The 18,568-nt window shown below is 40.2% G+C and overlaps 3 protein-coding genes across 3 annotated transcripts; all 3 read left to right on the forward strand.

Moving 5' to 3' along the window:
- Positions 1 to 8,057, forward strand: LOC133013890 (sialic acid-binding Ig-like lectin 5). The gene is made up of 12 exons (XM_061080977.1): positions 1 to 4; positions 1,107 to 1,199; positions 1,534 to 1,938; positions 2,588 to 2,908; positions 3,007 to 3,187; positions 4,669 to 4,811; positions 5,418 to 5,693; positions 5,776 to 6,060; positions 6,178 to 6,283; positions 6,373 to 6,439; positions 7,100 to 7,375; positions 7,433 to 8,057. Exons 1-12 carry the CDS (start codon positions 1 to 3, stop codon positions 7,550 to 7,552), a joined length of 2,277 nt encoding a protein of 758 aa, XP_060936960.1. The 3' UTR covers positions 7,553 to 8,057.
- Positions 8,058 to 9,341: 1,284 nt separating this feature from the next.
- LOC133013651 (uncharacterized) lies at positions 9,342 to 13,223 on the forward strand. Its single transcript, XM_061080658.1, has 6 exons — positions 9,342 to 9,376; positions 9,974 to 10,073; positions 10,775 to 10,948; positions 11,046 to 11,169; positions 11,723 to 11,789; positions 12,230 to 13,223. The coding sequence occupies exons 2-6, from the start codon at positions 10,019 to 10,021 to the stop codon at positions 12,596 to 12,598; spliced, it is 789 nt and encodes a 262-aa protein (XP_060936641.1). The 5' UTR covers positions 9,342 to 9,376; positions 9,974 to 10,018; the 3' UTR covers positions 12,599 to 13,223.
- A 3,821-nt stretch (positions 13,224 to 17,044) lies between these two features.
- On the forward strand, positions 17,045 to 18,184 carry irgq2 (immunity-related GTPase family, q2). The gene has a single exon (XM_061080657.1). It carries the CDS (start codon positions 17,045 to 17,047, stop codon positions 18,182 to 18,184), a length of 1,140 nt encoding a protein of 379 aa, XP_060936640.1.
- Positions 18,185 to 18,568: the final 384 nt, after the last annotated feature.

The following is an 18,568-nucleotide window of genomic DNA, read 5'->3' on the forward strand; positions in this document are numbered from 1 at the left end:
ATGGGTAATATCCACCGTTCCGTTGTGTTTCGGTTCAATGAGTGGGACAACACAGTCAGAGATTAATGACTTTGCTTTATCTCTACATGAAAACCACTTAATTTCACGGACACAGAGCCCAACATAATTAATCACTACATGTGGCTGCAGGGGTTGCTGTTGCTCAGTAAAAGCGGCCACTTACAGAGCAGTTTTATGCTACTTTAGCAGTAGGAATTATAAAAATAAAAATAGTGTGCGTGTATTCATGGGACCCAGAGGATTAATTCTGATAGCTTTAGTGATACCTTGAGTTTTCATCTGTCATAAACCATGATTTGGACATTTCTGGGTTTGATATTGAGCTGAAATGTAATATAATGCACTTGGAGGGAGGAAATGCTTAAAGCAAAGAGTTTCTGTTCAGTTTTAAAGATATGTTTCATTCAGTATTTAAAACACAGTCACAGAATATACCACATGATGAAAAAAGTACATGCACTGGTTTGTTGGTTCCTCAAGAAGATAAGTCAACACATTTCCCTTTTTGTAAAGTGTCACATTTTATTAAGTTATTCAGAGATACCGGTGGAAATTGGGTAAGTATGTAAAAGCCTGTCTATGCGGAAAGGAAAAACGTTTCTCGGCAGATACTTCCTTAAACTGTTGAGTTTCCTAATTTGGGGTGGAGACAGAAAAGCAACGAGAGCAGAAGTCACTTCAGAGCAGAAACAGAGAGAGAGCGAGACAGAAAGGTAAAACACAACATTTAACTAATGCTTGACTTATATATATGATATATGATTTGAACTGTAAAGATTTATGTAACCGTCTTTTCCACATTCCTGGCTTTGCTGGTGAAGTGAAGGTGTGAGACTGTGCTGGAGAAAGAGTGAGGATGTAGTGTTAAATATAAACTGTACAGATAATGGTTCATAGTTGGACAGGGGTCGTGAAACATGGCAAAAAAGTTGAGAGATTTACAAATGTAAATCGATTCAGAGCTGCTGCTTGTTCTCGTAAAAGACCGACTCAATCTCGCAACCAAGGAAAATCCAAACGTGTAACATCCTTTTTTAAGATGATTATTTCCATGGTAGACTTTCCTCTGGTATTTTCTGTGTCAGGTTCGTTGGAGGAAGAAGAAGAAGAAGAGAAGAACTTTCATCAAATCAGGATGCTTGTTCTCATCTGGGCGATTCTGCTTTTCTCTGTGACAGGTATTCACTTTTTATTTTACTCAAGTGCCAACTTTAGTGATGAAGAAAATAGGTGGAAATAGTTTGCCATTAAAAATGATTTGCTACTGACAAGGTTTTCATTTGGGATTAAGATTTCAACTATACATTTGTTCTCCAAAGTATTTTACGTTGAATATTGGAATTCCACTGTGTTGTGTTTGTTGACATAATTTTATATATATTTAAAACTGTGTAAAACTGACAGATTCACATGTTCTATTTTTTTCGAAGTAGCCTTTCTCCTTATTTTGGTATACTTTAAAAGTTTAAATAATCTCTCTCCCTGTTTTTCTCTTAATGTTTACATTAACAGGTTCTTCAGTGTGGGGGAAAACAAGTTGTTGGAAGGATTACTGTAACACTCTAGTTGAAGGAGAAATATCAGCGGAGGCCGGACTCTGTGTCGTGATACCATGCTCCTTCACTGTTCCTCGTGGTGTCCAAATCTCACATATAGTTTGGTTTAAATGTGAATCGACTAAAGAGAGATGTGATGATGGAGACATGATTTTCAACAGTGACACCTCCAGCGATCAGGTTCAGTTGGAGTTTAAAGGACGAGTGTCACTGCTGGAGTCTGATGTGAAACAGAAAAACTGCAGCATCATCGTCAATGACCTGAAGAAGTCGGACTCTGGAAGATATCAACACAGAGTTATCGCTCTAGAGAGTAAAGCTTCATTAACATTCTCTCAAACAGCAACTGTCTCTGTTAAAGGTATGAACCATTCTGCTGTATGACGTGTTTGGTGTATTTGGGCCATAGGCTGCAAATAAACATGAACAACACTTCTCCCTTTCCTTCCGTTGTACAAAATACGTGTGATGCCACGTTGCGCTTTTGGTGTCAAAGTTTGCCCAGTAGAGATGTTGTGATGTAGAGTGGTGTCAAAGTCCCGTCAGTACATGGGCTCAACCGATTGTAAGACCAATTAAGATGTTTCATCCCATTACAGAGGCTAACATCAAAAAACTTATTAAAACCAAACTTTCTGAAGAATTTGCACTTTGACAAACATCAGTGTGATAAGAACTCCTTGAAATGACAAAAACAATTGTTGTGAAAAGTTCATTTGAGGTGAAGTTTGAGTTCTTGATCCATGTCCCATTTACTAACATGGAGGTGGCAGGGTTAATGGCCTGTACTGCAGCCAATCACCAGAGGGCGATCAAGAGAATTTTTCTTCACTTTAGTGGAGCTGTCATGTCGTCCATCTTTATTCACAGTCTATGTGTGGGACCTAAAGTAATTTTGGCCGTTGTTTAGCTGATGCAGATTCCTATTGTTGCCCCATTTTAAAAAAAAGTGAATGAAGTGAATGACGACGTTCTCATCTGACTCCATTCATGAACTGGTCTCCCATCAGGTCTGAGTCAGAGGCCCACAGTGATGATTCCCACTCTGAAAGAAGGACAGCAGACCACACTGACCTGCACTGCTCCTGGTCTCTGCTCTGGATCTGAACCTACATTCACCTGGAGATGGCGAGGAAGAGGAGAGAGCGACGCCTACCTCACAGGAAACATCACGGCCATCGAAACTGAGAACGTGGCTGCGTTCGCCAAGAGAAGCAGCTCGACTCTGTTCTTTTCCCCTTCAGCTGAACATCACGGAACCAACATCACCTGCACGGTCCTCTTCCAAGGAAACGTGGACACAGAGAAGACGGCGACTCTGAGTGTGACCTGTGAGTAGAAACTGCTTCATTTCTGAAGGGCTGTTTTTACAAATGGAAACTTTGTGCTTTAACCACATGACAGTGCAACATGTGTTTTTATATCGTAGATGTGAAGGAAGTCCGAATAACCCAGAATGCAAGTGTTAGTGAGGGCGAGACGCTGAATCTGACGTGTGAGGTTGACAGTTTCCCTCCATCGCTGATCACGTGGACTAAAGTTTCTGATCAAAGCAGCAGAAATGGAACAGGAACAACTCTGCAGAAAAACACCTTCAGTGACTCAGCTCAGCTCACAGAAGAAAGAGGAACTGCCACTCTCTCTCTCTTTAATGTCACAGCAGGGGATGCTGGACAGTACGTTTGCACAGTGACACACATGGACAGAACCTGGAAGAAAAATGTCAACGTAGCAGTAATATGTAAGTACAACAATAACAGAATATAATAATAATATTAATAATAACCGTATCAATAAAGCACCTTTCAAAACAGCCGTTACAATGTTATTAATGCAAAAACATCCGAGACAAGAAGCAAATCAAAACATTGCCGTTTGAAATCAAAGACAACGAATGAAATAATTAAAAATCTACAATTTATTAACAGCAGATACAATTTTAGAAAATTATTAAAATTGCAGTGTGTAGAATGCAGTGACATCTAATGGTGAAGTTGCATGTTGCAGCTGAACACCCCTCACCTCATCCTCTCCCTTTCAAACATGAAAGAGAACCTGTGTTAACCTTCTGTTTTCTTTTAACTTTCACTTCACTTTATCAGTATAAAATTTGGCATAGATAATGATCAGATATATTCTGAGCTAGTAACATTTATACTGATGCTAACACCCCTGAAATCAGAAATCTCTTTATATAGATACTAAGAATATTCATATAGAACCTGTAGTTTCAGAGATATACTTTATCCATTTAGGGCATGTACTCTTTGAGCAGGTGCTTGGGCAAAGAGATAGAGGGATGAAAGAAACATAAGAAAGAAAACTGAGTAAAATAAAGTGTTTTTTAAGTTTGTTAGATAATAAAGTAATAAGTTTAGTGCAGAGAACATTTTTTAATACGTTGACAAATCCCCCCTGAATAACTTCCACTGCTTTATGAAATTCCTCAGGCACTAGCATCCCCCAGTGGTAGTATTTAAAAGTACACTGAGTCAAACTACATGCATTCTCTCTCTCTCTCTCTCTCTCTCTCTCTCTCTCTCTCTCTCTCTCTCTCTCTCTCTCTCTCTCTCTCTCTCTCTCTCTCTCTCTCTCTCTCTCTCCTCTCTCCCTCTCTCTCTCTCTCTCCTTTACTCTTCACCAACTCCTCCCCTCTCTTCCTCTCTCACCATCTCCTCCCTCCCTCCATTCCTTTCTCTCTCTCTCTCTCTCTCTCTCTCTCTCTCTCTCTCTCTCTCTCTCTCTCTCTCTCTCTCTCTCTCTCTCTCTCTCTCTCTCTCTCTCTCTCGTATCTAATGTATCTACCGTATCTGTCTGTCTGTCTATCCATATTTTATTTTGCATATTTCCAAATCTGTGTTCTGCCTCTTTTTCTCATCTTTATTTAAATTGTTAAAACAAAATTTGAAATTTTCCTCACAGACATGAGAGATCCAGTGATCACTGGAGACTTGGTAGTAAAGGAGGGAGATTTTCTGAATCTGACCTGCATGGCCAACAGTTTCCCTCCATCTCATGTAGCGTGGACTCAAGTTTTTGTCCAAAGCAGCAGAAATGGAACAGGAACAACTCTGCAGAAAAACACATTCAGTGACTCAGCTCAGCTCACAGAAGAAAGAGGAACTGCCACTCTCTCTCTCTTTAATGTCAAAGCAGAGGATTCTGGACAATACGTTTGCACAGTGACACACATGAACAGCACCTGGAAGCAAAATGTCAACGTAACAGTAATCTGTAAGTACAACAACATATAATAATAATATTAATAATCACCGTATCAAAATAGCACCTTTCGAAACAACTGTTACGAGGTCAATAATGCGAAAACATCCAAGACAAGAAGCAAATTAAAACAATGGAAAATCTACAATTAAATAACAGCAGATACAATTTTACAAAATTATATAAATTGCAGTGTGTAGAATGCAGTGATAACTAGTGGCGAAGTTGCATGTTTCAGCTGAACACCCCTTACCTCATCCCCCCTTTCAAACATGAAAGAGAACCTGTGTGTGGTAACCTTCGGTTGTCATAAAAACTCAAAGAGTGTATTTTTTTAACACGCTGACAAATTCCCCCTGAATAACCCCCACAGCTTTATGAAATTCCCCAGACGCTAGCATATCTCTCTCTCTCTCTCTCTCTCTCTCTCTCTCTCTCTCTCTCTCTCTCTCTCTCTCTCTCTCTCTCTCTCTCTCTCTCTCTCTTTCTCTCTCTGTCTCTCGTATCTACTGTATCTGTCTGTCTGTCTGTCTATCCATATTTTGTTTTGTCATATTTCCGTATCTGTGTTCTGCCTCTTTTTCTCATCATTATTTAAATTGTTTATTTTCCTTACAGACATGGGAGATCCAGTGATCACTGGAGACTTGGTAGTAAAGGAGGGAGCTGATCTGAATCTGACTTGCAGGGGCAACAGTTTCCCTCCATCTCATGTAGCGTGGACTGAATTTGACTCCAGCACAAACCCGCCCAAAGGAACCGACCTGAAGAACGACTCTGGCTCGTCCACACTCATCATCCCTAATGTGACTGCAGAACATTCAGGACATTACATCTGCACAGCAAAACATGGAGACAGGACCGCGACTAGAACTGCTGACGTAGTGGTGACTTGTAAGTAGGCTGCCCTGGTGTTTCTGACGATGAAGATAAGGTTCATCAGTGTTTTGTTCTCACGTTGCTTGTGTGCTCACAGGGGGTCCCAAGATCTTAACCAGCTCTGAATGTGTGGTCCAGTCGGGGGTCCTGACCTGTGTGTGCATCAGTGACGGGTTTCCTCTACCCGCCATCAGATGGCCGCTGCTGGAGGACCAGACTGTGTACTCAGTCATTACCACCGTGTCAAACTACACTGTGAACAGTACCGTCATCGTGAAAGGCCAAAATGACAGCTCTGTCCAGTGTGTCAGCGACAACACAAATGGGAAAGCAAGAGAGAACATCAACACCCGAATAAAGTCATCTGTGCCATCACATGGCGGTAAATTCTGCTTCTGCTGCTTTAGACCGCTGCCTGAGCACACAACTTCTGTTCAAACTATTTACTATCGTTCAGAAACACATCAACATGTTTTTCTTTGTTTCCTTCTGATTGCAGATCTACCCACAGAATTAGTTGAAAGATGGGCGCAAACCATCGGTGCCTTTTTGATCGGTGTTCTTCTCTCAGCCGTCGTTTTCTGTTTGGCAAAAAGATGCAACCGGTATTCATCCCATTCATTTATTTACACATTTTGTTTGTGGATAATATTCATACATACACATCTAAATTTGTAAAACTTTTCTCTTCCAGAAAGAAACAGAAGAGCCCTGGGAATCGGCATGAGACAATTGACATGACTAATCATGAGGATCCACTGGTATTTATATTCTTTTATCTAATCTAGTATAAAAGGTACATTCATTTAACATGAGTTTCCTTCAGAAGTGTTCCAGGCAGAGGCGGATCTAGGATTTCTCTGAATTAGGGACCATGAAGGGGCCACAATTTACACAGAGGGGCCAATTATATGTCCAACATACGTGCACAAATACACGACATGTGATAGATAATAGCATGTTCCAGATCTTGCTTCAAGACTCGCAAGTGCTCTCATGAACACAAATTTAATCTTACTAGATCCAGATTTTTATTTGTATCTGCACCAAACTGCAGACACTCAGATGTGAATCCTGAATAAATAAAAATAAAAAGCCTTATCTCTGTGACTATGTTAGAGAAAGTGAAAAAAGGACTGGATCCGCCTCCTGATCCGTATCAAACCTTAATGCAGTTCTTCCCTAACCAAAGTTTTGTGGTAAACTGTGCAGTAGTTTTCGTCTAATCCACTGAACTGAAACCTCTTTGACGAAGGTAATGAAAGAACTCAAGTTGTAGCAAAGAAGAATAGAGGATGGTTGTGACCCAATGAAAATACTTTGCAGAAATGTAAATAACATAGAAATAGAAACTTCATGCAAGAGGAGACTTTGGATTCCTGCTGCCAAATAAGTCCTATAATTTACGTTGTACCTGACAGGTACATAACGGACAAGCAGCAAAAGATGCTCAGACCCGCGGCCGAAAGAGAGCTGAGGCTGGATCTGTGGCAGCAGGGGCAAGAGTCCGTGAACTCGGCAGTGGGCCACAAGACGGGGAGTACGCCAGCATCGATTTCTCACTGCTGAAAAGCAAGCGCCCCAGGGATGCAGCAAATAAGCCAGAAACCACTGAGACGGAATATGCTGAAATCCAAAAACAAGTAAAAGAGGAAAGAGAAGATGGTGGTTCTGAGGAAGGTGAGGTGTTGGAGGAGGCCGGGAGAGAGAAGGAGGAGGAGGAGGAGGAGGAGGAGGAGGAGGAGGAGGAGGAGGAGGAGGAGGAAGAGGAGGAGGAGGAGGAGGACGAGACGAATCATTTTGTCCCAGAGGAGGAGGAAGCGGAGGCCATGGAATTGTACTCCAACGTAAAGGATTTAAGGGCTGAGATGTAAGGATTTTAATTTTTTGAAGGTGCTTGAGGATAAAATGCTCTGATCGGATGTCAGGAAGGATGGATACGAGATTCAGCCTGTGATAAACAGACAAGACATAGAACACCTCTTTACTTAAGGGGCATCTGCATCTGTTCAACTAAAGGTCTACTGGAAGTTGGGCAGAATATACTTATTCAAGTGTTATTATGCTTTAGTGTCTTTGCTTTGTAGAAACATGTAGCTGCTAAATGTGCATTATGCAAATGTGGGACTTTGTGACGTGTCAGGTGACAACACGGTTAAGTGGAAGTATCAGCCGGTCTACTGACGAGACGTTTCAGGTGTTGGTTGTCATGACTACAACTGAGCAGGAGGCCTCTCAGTAAAAGTGGCGACCCGCGCTCGGAGAGGTCACCAATCACAAAGGAGTGGACGTTATGGGAGGATGGCTTAGAGCTTTGGCTTTTGTGGACGGTCCAAGTATATTTATCTGTTGTTGATAATAAATATCTGTATTTTTAAAGATTTTCTTTGTAATTTTTTCATAATGTTCCCCTGTGGTGAATTATCTTTTTATTTTAGCATGTTGACATTTGATCTACAGCACACCACATTTCCAGAGCTGCTAGTTAATGTCTTGTTTCATTTTCGTTTTGAGTGTTTGCAGCAAAGAAACTCTAGAAATAAACGTCCGCAGTTATTTTCAAGTACACAGGTCATTTGAAAGTTAGATCCCTGTTTAAAGTAGTTTCGGTTTAAGTCGTCTATGGAGCTCAGTCTTTGTACAATATAATTGATGCACATCTTTCTCTTCTTACAGATCATTTATACATTTTAAATGTAACTGCTTTTCTGAAAGGGTCAGATTTATTGGGAAGATAAACAGCACACACAAAAACATCTAATTCTATACCAAAAAATAAGTGAATTTTCAGTTGCAGTAGTTTTCAAAATATTTTTTCACTTCTATTTTGTGGGTATTTTCAGATCACTGCAATGTCTTTTAATCAATATATTCTAACTGCTTTTCTGAAACAGTACAATTAAACTGGTAAATGGTGAACAAGCTGATAAAATGGCAGAGCTCTTAAATGTTGATGCTCTTTTTCTTCCTCTTCTACTTCCCCCTTTTAAAAAATGTGCTGCAGGAACTAGACTCAGAGTGAGAAGTGTTTTTTTTTATTTTAACAGAAAACACATTTGAATATGTCTGAGTCTAAACCTTTGAGTTGTCAAAAAGCCCTTAACTTATATGTTACAATATATTCAGGCGCTGTAAGAAGTCTTTAGTATGCCGTCATTTATTAACTGATAAGCACAGTCACAGTGCATCGCTAATGCAATAGTCACATCTTGTGTCTTGAAATGTGTGAAAAGGAAGAAAATACACTGATGTTACATTTGCATAATAAACCATTTAACTTCATGAACCTTTGTACTTCTACACTTATTAACTGGCACTGCAGATATCAAACTTTAATATTGACCGAGCACATCGCTCCATGTACGTGTTATGTCTGAATACACTACGATGGTAAGGCAGTAGAAGAGATGACATCTTGAAGTATCTTTAAGTATCTTAAAGCTTTTTAAATACTTATGGTTCTTCATTTCTTCAGTCTCATCCCTTTAAAGTCATCCACATTTCATGTTATAGGGTTTGAAGCTGCACATGTGGGTAAAATAAACAATGTTAAACTCTCGGACGAACGACAGAGGAAGTGATGGCAGCAGAGCAGAGAGAAACTTCCTGGAAACTTGTTGTAGTGTGAAGAGGGGAGAAGTAAGAGAGGAAGAGAGAGTCAGAGCTCAGATCACCGAAAACAGAAGAGACACAAAGAGGTAACGCTCCACATTTACCTTTCTTTTAAAGAATTCTATCAAATTGTTAACCAAGGCTTTCTCTCTGTTCTATAGTTAATGTAATCACATGATTTTTGTGCTATTATTATGTCTATACAATCGTTTCGGGAGGTTTAGGACTGAGGGAAGTTTTATTTCAAAGCAGCGAAAGTAAAATACATTTTCAAGTACTAAATAAGTATTTCATCAGAAAATTATTAAAATAAAATAGAAATTTCCAGGAGACTCAGGGCTCTGAAGAAGATGTCAAATTGGGAGCTGTTGGGTTTCTCTATAAATATAGGTCTCAACCTTAAAATGTGATGATTTGGTGCTTAAAAGTGAATTAAAAGCTTCAATACCTTTTATTTTAGTTCATTCATTTTTTTTGCCATGGATTTTGTGAAGCACTTTGTCACCTTGTTTAAATAAGTGCTATACAAATAAAGTTATTATTATTATTATTATAAATATCACATTTAAAGATGCACCTGCTACCCATGCAACATCCTGTATTCAAATCAATGCAGCTAAATCTAGTTTCTAATCCTTTTTCATCATGTGAACTTTTCATGTATTTGCTGTGAGCTGCTGTAGCGTTAATCCTCTGGAGAGACCGACCACCTCGAGCTCTGAATCAGGATGTTACTTCTCATCTTGACGTCTCTGTTCTTGTCTGTGAGCATCAGCACTACAGGTAAAGATTGTAACTTCCAACATTTATCTTCTGAAGAGTATAATGTAAATATTTTCCAAAACAAATAGGATATATTTTTGTTTATTTTGATAGTTAAAATGAGAATGATCGTATTTTCATCATTAGGAGGAGGTTGTGTTTCTAAGAATTGTTTAAATTGTGTGTACCTGATGTGAAATTTCTTTTCTTACATATAAGACTATCATCATAATCCTTTTTATAAAAATCTGTTAACCTCTAAAACTTGCTGAGACATTTTAAAGGTTCTCAGCCTCTAACTGGATGAAGGCAGGGTTTATGAACTATACTAAAACCAGCCACCAGGGGGCAATTGAGATGCTTTGCCTTCACTTTTTGGAAGCTGTCATGTCATCCATCTTTGCATACAGTCTATATTAATCACTGGAATCACAAGTGTTTTGATGATATGTGACCTGATCTGAGTGTTGAAGGTTTCTGTCCATAATTTGCTCAAAACACTGACCACACATGAACTCACAACAACCAGGAGCTGACAAATGTCCGCAAACAAAAAACGTATTTACCTTCCAGGAAGTTAACACAGCTCCTTCTCCAGACTGCCCGATGGTCCAAAAATGGTTCGTGGGAGCTTCAGCTGATGTGCAGGCATTTCTCATCTTCTTGGTTTCCTATACCCACTGTCACATGGCCACTGTTGAAAAACTACATTGTGCACTCAGGCACAGTCAACCGCACCACCACGCAGACTGAAGGAGACCAGAATACCACTGTGACCATTCTGGCCATCAACAGCAGCAGCAACGTTTCCACGAAGCGGACCACCACAGTCAGCAGCCCAACCACGCCGACTGTAGAAAACTGCTTTGAGAAAGCAAATCTCACCCACTTACAGTGTGAGTGCTTGCCGACACTTTTAAAATCTAAATGTGTGGATTTTGTGTTTTCACGAAGAGATTACACATGTTAATTTTCTCCTTTTTTTCATTCCAGATCTACTCAAAGGATTGTGGTGCACTGTTCAGCAGCCACAAGTCATCATTGCATTTGTGACTGGATTTTTGACTGGCGTTCTTCTTTCAGCAATCATCTGGTGTTTGACTAGAACATGCCACAGGTTCAACTTGGAACTTCCTTATACTTCATTTACAGTTTTTTTGTTTTTTGACATTCATGCATTTATTTCCTCCATTTTCAAAAAGAATTTCAGACGACTTTTAATCTTCTATATCAAAATAAAGCAGAGTTAGACCATAAAGGATAGTTTTATTATTTAAGCATGTTTAAGCATATCTACTGCACGTCATAAATACTTAAATGTTCGAATTCGATGTGTTCCATCCATTTACTTTTAAATACATGTAGCAAACATGATCAGCTTTCAGAGACTAGAGACAAAATCATGTCTGCTATTGGCTTTTTTATTTTTATACCTTTGTTCATCAAACATAGATTTTAAACCCAATCTGAACCTGCCAATGCATTGTATTGTGTCTTTGCGTGCTTTAAGCCACTGTAAAGGACTGTTGTGATGAAAACACCTGATTCAAATATAGGTTATATTGTAGTTTACTCGTATTTCGATCTGAACCATTCACAATCCTACGTTTAATCCTTTTAGACTTGTTATTTGTTTACATTTTTCCCTGTTTGATTACATTTTTCTCCAGAAAAAAGAGGAGATCTGAAAATTTGGTTGAGAACGTGGAGATGGTGACCACTGAAACAGGTGCACTGGTATGTGTATGATTCATTAGTAACCCAGCGTTTTAAGATACATTAGTAAAATGATATTCAATCATATTGAGGCTCATGCTTTTAATTTGAGCTATTGTGTGAAAAGGTTGAGATGCTCTAATGTTAAGGAAACACATAACTCTCCTCATTTTGTCCATTGCTGCTGCTCCCCTATTCAGCCTCTGTTTGGAACACTTTTAGCTCCTGTCTCTTTAAGACTCTCCTCTCTGATTGGCCGCCTGGCACATGCTGTTGTGATTGGTCAACTGCTTCCAGTCCCTTATATGTCGGCCTCAACTCTTGCTTTATCAGGCTTTTGGGCAATTTACTATATATAATGTTTGACAATGAGACAGCTCGTTGAACGCCCCCTGGTGGCTGGCTGCAGTATGTGTGATATATAGCGAATTGCTTATTCATTAATACATCATATATGACAGATCGATGTTGGCCAAGCAGTGGAATTCGACGACGGTACTCGTGACCAGTCTGCTGAGGCTGCTGGGACATCAGCGGCTGATGGAGACCAGGAATTCAAAGAGGTGGAGTACTCCGACATCATGTTCTGCGCGTCACAGTGCAGTCTCACAGAGGCCAGGGACGCTCAAGACCCCACAGAGACAGAGTACGCTGAAATTAAGAAAGGCGCACTGGAGGAGATACAAGATGATGGAGGTGAAGGAGGTGAATTGTTGGAGGACAACAAAGAGTGGGAGGAGGAGATGGTAGAGGTCGAGTTGGAGACGGGAATGAGTGTGTCAGCAGGGGAGGAAGGTGAGGAGGGGGAGGTGGTTTCTAAAGTCACTTAAAGTAGAGAACGAGAGGAATCCGGGTGCAGTACAGAAGTACATGTTCAGATATAATGTGTTGTGTTACGATAAGGGCTGATTGTGCGTGCTTGTGTGTTTATGAGTTTGATGACACATCTTTTTGGAAAAATAACACAAGTAAAATGGCAAAGACCGATTTATCGAAAGGCCAATAGAAAACAGCCAAAATAGGATTTTCACAGTCATTTTGTTTATTTACAGCTATTTATACCAAAGTTCAGGGTTAAACTGTAAAATATCAAACCTCAATGACATTTCTCTTTCATAAGGGTTTGATAAGGAACATTTTAGGTTTTTAAGGCATACATTTGATTGTTATTACTTCTATGTATACTGAAATTGAATGTGTAGTTACCATGAAGACACTGATGTAGCTTATTCACCTGGATTTTTTTTTGTTCATATGTTTTTGTTGTAAAGCCGTGTTCATGGGAAAGTTGACTGTGTCTGAAACATACTGTAAATATCTGCTGATGCCCAGTGCGCTTCATGCTTCATGTCAGTATGTGAATTCAATGCAAACTGAAATTCATTGAATAACTAGAGTTTTCACCGTTTGAGCCTTTTCCCTTCTCTATGCTCCTTAGAAGTAGATGAATTTGTTCATGACATTTCTTCTCTAATAAAAAGATCTTCATAAATTCAGTTGAATGATTTTAAAATGTGGAACTTTCTTGTCTTTTATTGGTAATACTCATACTAATATATCTGTGCCCCAGAGTTTACCTGTCTCTCCATTAAAAGGACATTTATCCTTTGTTCTCAGTCGTACTCTGGTCACACCGCTTCAGTGCACTTTAAATTAAAGATGTTGCAATTGTGGTCCAGTACAGTAGGAAATTGTGAGAACAGGAAGTTTCCCACCATACAAGTATTTACCAACTTTGCTGACAACTGTTCCTTCAGACAAGTGAAATATGCAACTGCAGATGTGGTTTGTAAGAGGTGCTGCAAAAAAACACACACGATAAAAGCAGTTACTTTGCAATTTTTTGTGTATTTAAAGCATTTTTGAAACACTTAAATAAACTTATTTTCTTTTACCATCATAACTTAACCTGCAGATTTTGGATTAGACCGTCTATAGATCACTGATTGTTGGGTTCGTCCCGTCTTGCAGAGTTTCTGGAGAATTGCAAAAACTTATAGAGACGAGCATCTGCACATAGAAGATACACTGGCTGTGTGTTTCTTTGTGCAACTGACACAAACTTCCCCTTTTCTAAATGATTATGTCATTTCATATTCACTAAAGTGGTACACAGAAACAATAGAAATATTTTCCTGTGCCCTAATTTGTCAGTGTTGAACGTATGAGTTCCCAGAAGGACATACAGTATAGATCCGTGGTCACCAACCTTTTCGAGCCCAAAATCCCTTTTTAATTCCAAACGTAAGCCGAGATCTACCACCGTGATATCTTCCAAAAACCCACTTAGGAGTGCCATATTTATTATTTTTTGTAATATCTGTTAAAGGCTGAATGTACCAGAAATAAAAATACACAAAGAGAGGCAGCTGTGCAACTTTTTCTATTCAAAGCACATTATTCAAATTAATATCAATTCATATTTACAATGCACAATATGTAGCTTCTCAGTTCCACATCATGTTCTGCAGAGGAGCTGCTACTGCAGCACAATGTTTTTACTTATAGGCTTTGATTTTAATATGGCCATAAATATGATTATTGCCTCGTATGAAAGAAGTCCCTTGTACTCAAATAAATACCAGTACTACACAGTATGAAGACGTGCATCTTCTGCTCCTACAAATATTTCACAATAAAACCCCCTTTTTTTAAACAAGGGAATGGATTCCATCAACAGAAACGCTGGAATGCTTTTATTTTTGAAAAGGCATACAGAAAGTGTTGCAACCACTTGTTTGTAACATGAATTCATCAGAAAAACATTAAAACCCAGGTAAGATCATTTTCTCTGATTATTCTGCTGTGAACCACAATGTTGATCTGTTTATGACAAAAATGTATTTACAACACACTCCGAGCACGTTTCAAAGTAAAAGCACTCCAGTGTTTCACTTTCTGAATCCACTCTTTTGTTCCAACGGGGCCTTTGGTTGTTATCGACAGACCGAAAGCTGCACCTCTTCATACCTTAGAGTCCTGACACTAACTTTAGCGATCGACGGGTGGACGACCAGTGAGACCAGTTAATAACTATCTGACGAGAGGAGCAACAGAGCTCAGAGTGAAATGTCTCTGCTTGAAAAGAAGAGGAGCCTGATGTTCAGAAGTTCTCCGGGACCCTAAATAGGTCCCCGGGGAACAGTGGTGGTCAAATCTAGTCACAAATCTTTAATAGGTGAACATGGAAGCTCTGTGTTTGATCAACCAAACTTCCTTTGCATCTTTCTTTCTTTCTCTCTGCTGAAGTTTGCCCTTCACATATGAACAATCAAGCTGGAGATTCTTTGGTCAGGCGCATTTACAAAAACACAATCCTCCATTGAGTTTCCTGGAAAATCTGCAGAGTGAAGCGTATGTCAGAAAGAAGCTGTGGATGGAGGCAGGGCTTATGACGCATTTACTGCAGCCAGCCACCAGAGGGCAATGTTTCAAGTTTCAAGAGTTTATTGTCATATACAGAGTGATTATATTAAGCAGTCGCTTGCAATGAAATGCTTGGGTCACAGGCTCTCTTATGGCAATGCTCAGAATATTACAACTTTACAATGACAACAAGGAATCACTGCATCCTGATGTGACAGTTATTTACAGTGTTGATTTTCTGCGTTCAATACAAACATTTATCATGAGTGAACCAGAGTGAATAAAAAAAAATTCCTCGTATCTTTTTTTTGAAATTAGCTTTTAGTCTAGAATTTTTTAAAATTCACTTCACGGTCTTCTGCTGTGTGAGAAGAGGTGACGATTAATGTAACTGGAACACAGGTGTCAGGTGGTTTGTGGGTCACAGAGAGTAAAACCACTTTCCTTAACTGCGTTAATATTACTCTGTTCCTCTTTATTCTACCTTTTGAAAATATCTGCAGGGAAACTAAAAATTCACAACTACTTTCATAGTAAATGAAAATAAAACTTTCATATTGCTGATTGTGGTATCGAGGTGTGGTTTTACTGAGACAACAACCATTCTTATAGTCTTATTTTAATTAATTCAAAAATAAATGTTGCTTTAACACAAACAATGCTTCATTAAAAAACTAAATGTATAATTCTAATTTGTATTTAGGTGCCTGTTATTTTGTTTGCATTCTTGAAGGCTTGTACATGCAAGCCAGTAGCTTTACATTCACACAGAGCATGGATGTGCTCAAGGTGATTGTTGGATTAAGGAGCTGAAAGGATTATCATGTTCCACTGGCTGGACGAACACCTTAAATAGATCAATCCCACGCCGTCAGTGCTGCGAAGCTGCAGAAGAATCAGCATCAGCCGACCGGGAACACAGATTTCACCCAGAGGGTTTCTTCTACCTCACACTGTGTAGGTGAGTGTGTGCAGTGTTGTCTTGAATTGAAATACTGACTGACAGCTCTGCATATTCACAGTTTCAGTTTAGGATGAATCAAATGGACATTATCTTGTGATGCATTTCTTTTAATGGACCGTTTAAAGTTTAGATTTACGTGAGTTAAATAATAAATAAAATAAACTGAAGTATGTGATGATGTAAAAATCCCATTACTATATCCTGAATTTAAATTCTGCAGTGGTACATTCTGTGACATTAGGATAATATTAGATACGTTATTATGGTGATTTAGTGGATATGGAGCTAATCAATTTACTTCAGATGAAGGAATTTGTCTGGTTCATGTCTCCTGAGACATGTGTAGGGTCATAAGTTGTAGAGAAGACGTATAATTCAAAACAAGTATATTTGCATGTTTACTTTCCACCCCTAACCGTACTGCTTTAGAATATAATATTAATATATTATTATTATTTAACTTTTTGCAGAAGTTCAGGTTTCCTCTAAATTAATGCTTAATCATTACTACTGCAAAGACACCTGTTGTATCTATTGTTACTGAGCCAGTTGTAAACGTGCCTGTTTGATTTGCCACGGCAACTAAAGGTCGACTGTGGGACTCAGTCCACAGAACCGCTGATGGGTCCCAGTCGCCTCTGCTGCAGAGCACTGGTCACCTGTTTATTCAAAGCTTCTCAGCTTATTATTGAACATATTGCGTGTCCAAATATCGACAAGTTCCACACTGCACTTCCTTGGGCACTTAACAATGCACATGTAACATGTGAAGCCAATAAGATGAATGCTTCTCGAGATATGAAAGTCACAGAACAACAGACTAAATAGATAGAGAGAGATAAGTGGAATTAGTCGATAGATGATAGATAGTAGCCATCATATCTGTTCTTTATAAAAGGACCTGTTGAGACTCTTATAATAATTCACTCTGTGTCTTTCTGCAGAAATGGCTGATGTTTTCAAAAGCCTGAGCTTCCTTGAGACCCTGAAAGAATCCATAGACAGCAATAAGTTATCAGATGTCAGGGACGCGGTGGAAGATCTCCTGATCAGTAGGATAAACTTGGCTGTGGTGGGAAACCGCGGTGATGGAAAAGACTCCTTCATCAACTCCCTCCGTGGCCTCGGACCAGGGGATGAGGGGGCGGCTCCTGCTTCGACCCCCGTGGCCTCAGAGGGCGTGGCAGGCTACCCTGACCCTAAACACCCGGACTTCCGCCTGTGGGACCTGCCGCCTGTGCCCGACACCTCCCCATTCGAACCTGAGGGATACATGGATAGAGTTAAATTCCTCCGCTACAACGCTGTCTTCATGGCATTCACAAATACGCCCCATCCCAACAGTGTGCAGGTGTTCTTGGAAGCCCGCTCACTTCAGACACAAACGGTGTACTGGGTTCTGTTAGCCTCAGTGGGAGATCCAGAGAAGAGCCTGGAAGAGAAGAGGAAAGTCAGTCTGGAAACACTGAGGTCACTGGGTGTGACGCAGCCTAAAGTCTACGTGGTCAGACCCTCCACCCTGGAGAAGTCTGACTTCCCTGCTCTGTTGGACGACTTGGGCAAAGACCTTCCAGAGATCCGAGCCCAAGCCCTTCTCTTGGCTCTCCCAACGCTCACCTCAGCCCTGGTCACACAGAAAAAGGAGGCCTTCAAAGCTCTGGTATGGGCCGCTGCGTCGCTATCTGGTGGGATGTCTGCCATTCCCGTCCCCCTGGTGGCTTCTATGGTGGACTCGAGTGTAGCGGTGCGGATCCTGACAAAAGCACAGTTATCTCTGTGCCTGGATGATGAATCAGTCGAGCGACTGGCCCGGCAGCGCGGCGTGGAACCCCCGAGACTTAAAGGGCTGCGTACTTGTGCTCTGTCAGGGGAGGTTACCAAAGGGGAAGTGAAGAGGCGACTGGCGGCGGCAGAACAGGACTTGGCCACGGTGTCGTCAAAGCTGGTGGAGATGGCCATGCCCAGACACGCCCGTTATGCCAGCCGCTCCTTCACCGCCATGCTGCAAGCTCTGAACGGCGCCATTGATGAAATGGCGGCTGATGCCGTGAATATCGTGGCTGCAGCTCTCGGGGAGAGGGAGTGATATGCTTTTCTCTGTGTGCGATGTTTCCTGTTTACAAGTTGTTCACCTGCACTTTTATGTTTATTCAACTCTCCACAAACCCTTTTGATATACTTTCACATTGTTAGATGAACTTTTAAATAGAGACACTGTGAATAGAATGTGAGCACAAATTCTCCAAATAAATATGTAGTACTGAAAACTGCTCTGTTCCTGTGAACAAGACTTCACTACAACAAAAACAAAAAGAGGAAGTGTGAGGAAATGCATCTGCGCCGCAGATACTGTGAAATGCTGCGAACACTATCACTGTAATCGGAACACCTACAAGAAGCTGTTTTCTAGCTTGCGTTATAAGTGATGCAATTTTTTTCTTTGCATCCCCTTTCAAAGTGTGAACACTTC

The sequence above is a fragment of the Limanda limanda genome, chromosome 11 (assembly GCF_963576545.1).
Source record: "Limanda limanda chromosome 11, fLimLim1.1, whole genome shotgun sequence".
Classification (NCBI taxonomy): domain Eukaryota; kingdom Metazoa; phylum Chordata; class Actinopteri; order Pleuronectiformes; family Pleuronectidae; genus Limanda; species Limanda limanda.

Bases quoted from the DNA above. Each gene is read 5' to 3' on its own strand.
- irgq2 (XM_061080657.1), top strand. From the start codon at position 17,045: ATGGCTGATGTTTTCAAAAGCCTGAGCTTCCTTGAGACCCTGAAAGAA.
- LOC133013651 (XM_061080658.1), top strand. From the start codon at position 10,019: ATGTTACTTCTCATCTTGACGTCTCTGTTCTTGTCTGTGAGCATCAGC. The intron at 10,949-11,045 runs GTGAGTGCTTGC...TTTTCATTCCAG, and splicing joins AAATCTCACCCACTTACAGT to ATCTACTCAAAGGATTGTGG. The intron at 11,170-11,722 runs GTTCAACTTGGA...ATTTTTCTCCAG, and splicing joins TTGACTAGAACATGCCACAG to AAAAAAGAGGAGATCTGAAA.
- LOC133013890 (XM_061080977.1), top strand. The intron at 2,909-3,006 runs GTGAGTAGAAAC...TTTATATCGTAG, and splicing joins GGCGACTCTGAGTGTGACCT to ATGTGAAGGAAGTCCGAATA. The intron at 7,376-7,432 runs GCCGGGAGAGAG...GAGGAGGAGGAG, and splicing joins AAGGTGAGGTGTTGGAGGAG to GAGGAGGAGGAAGAGGAGGA.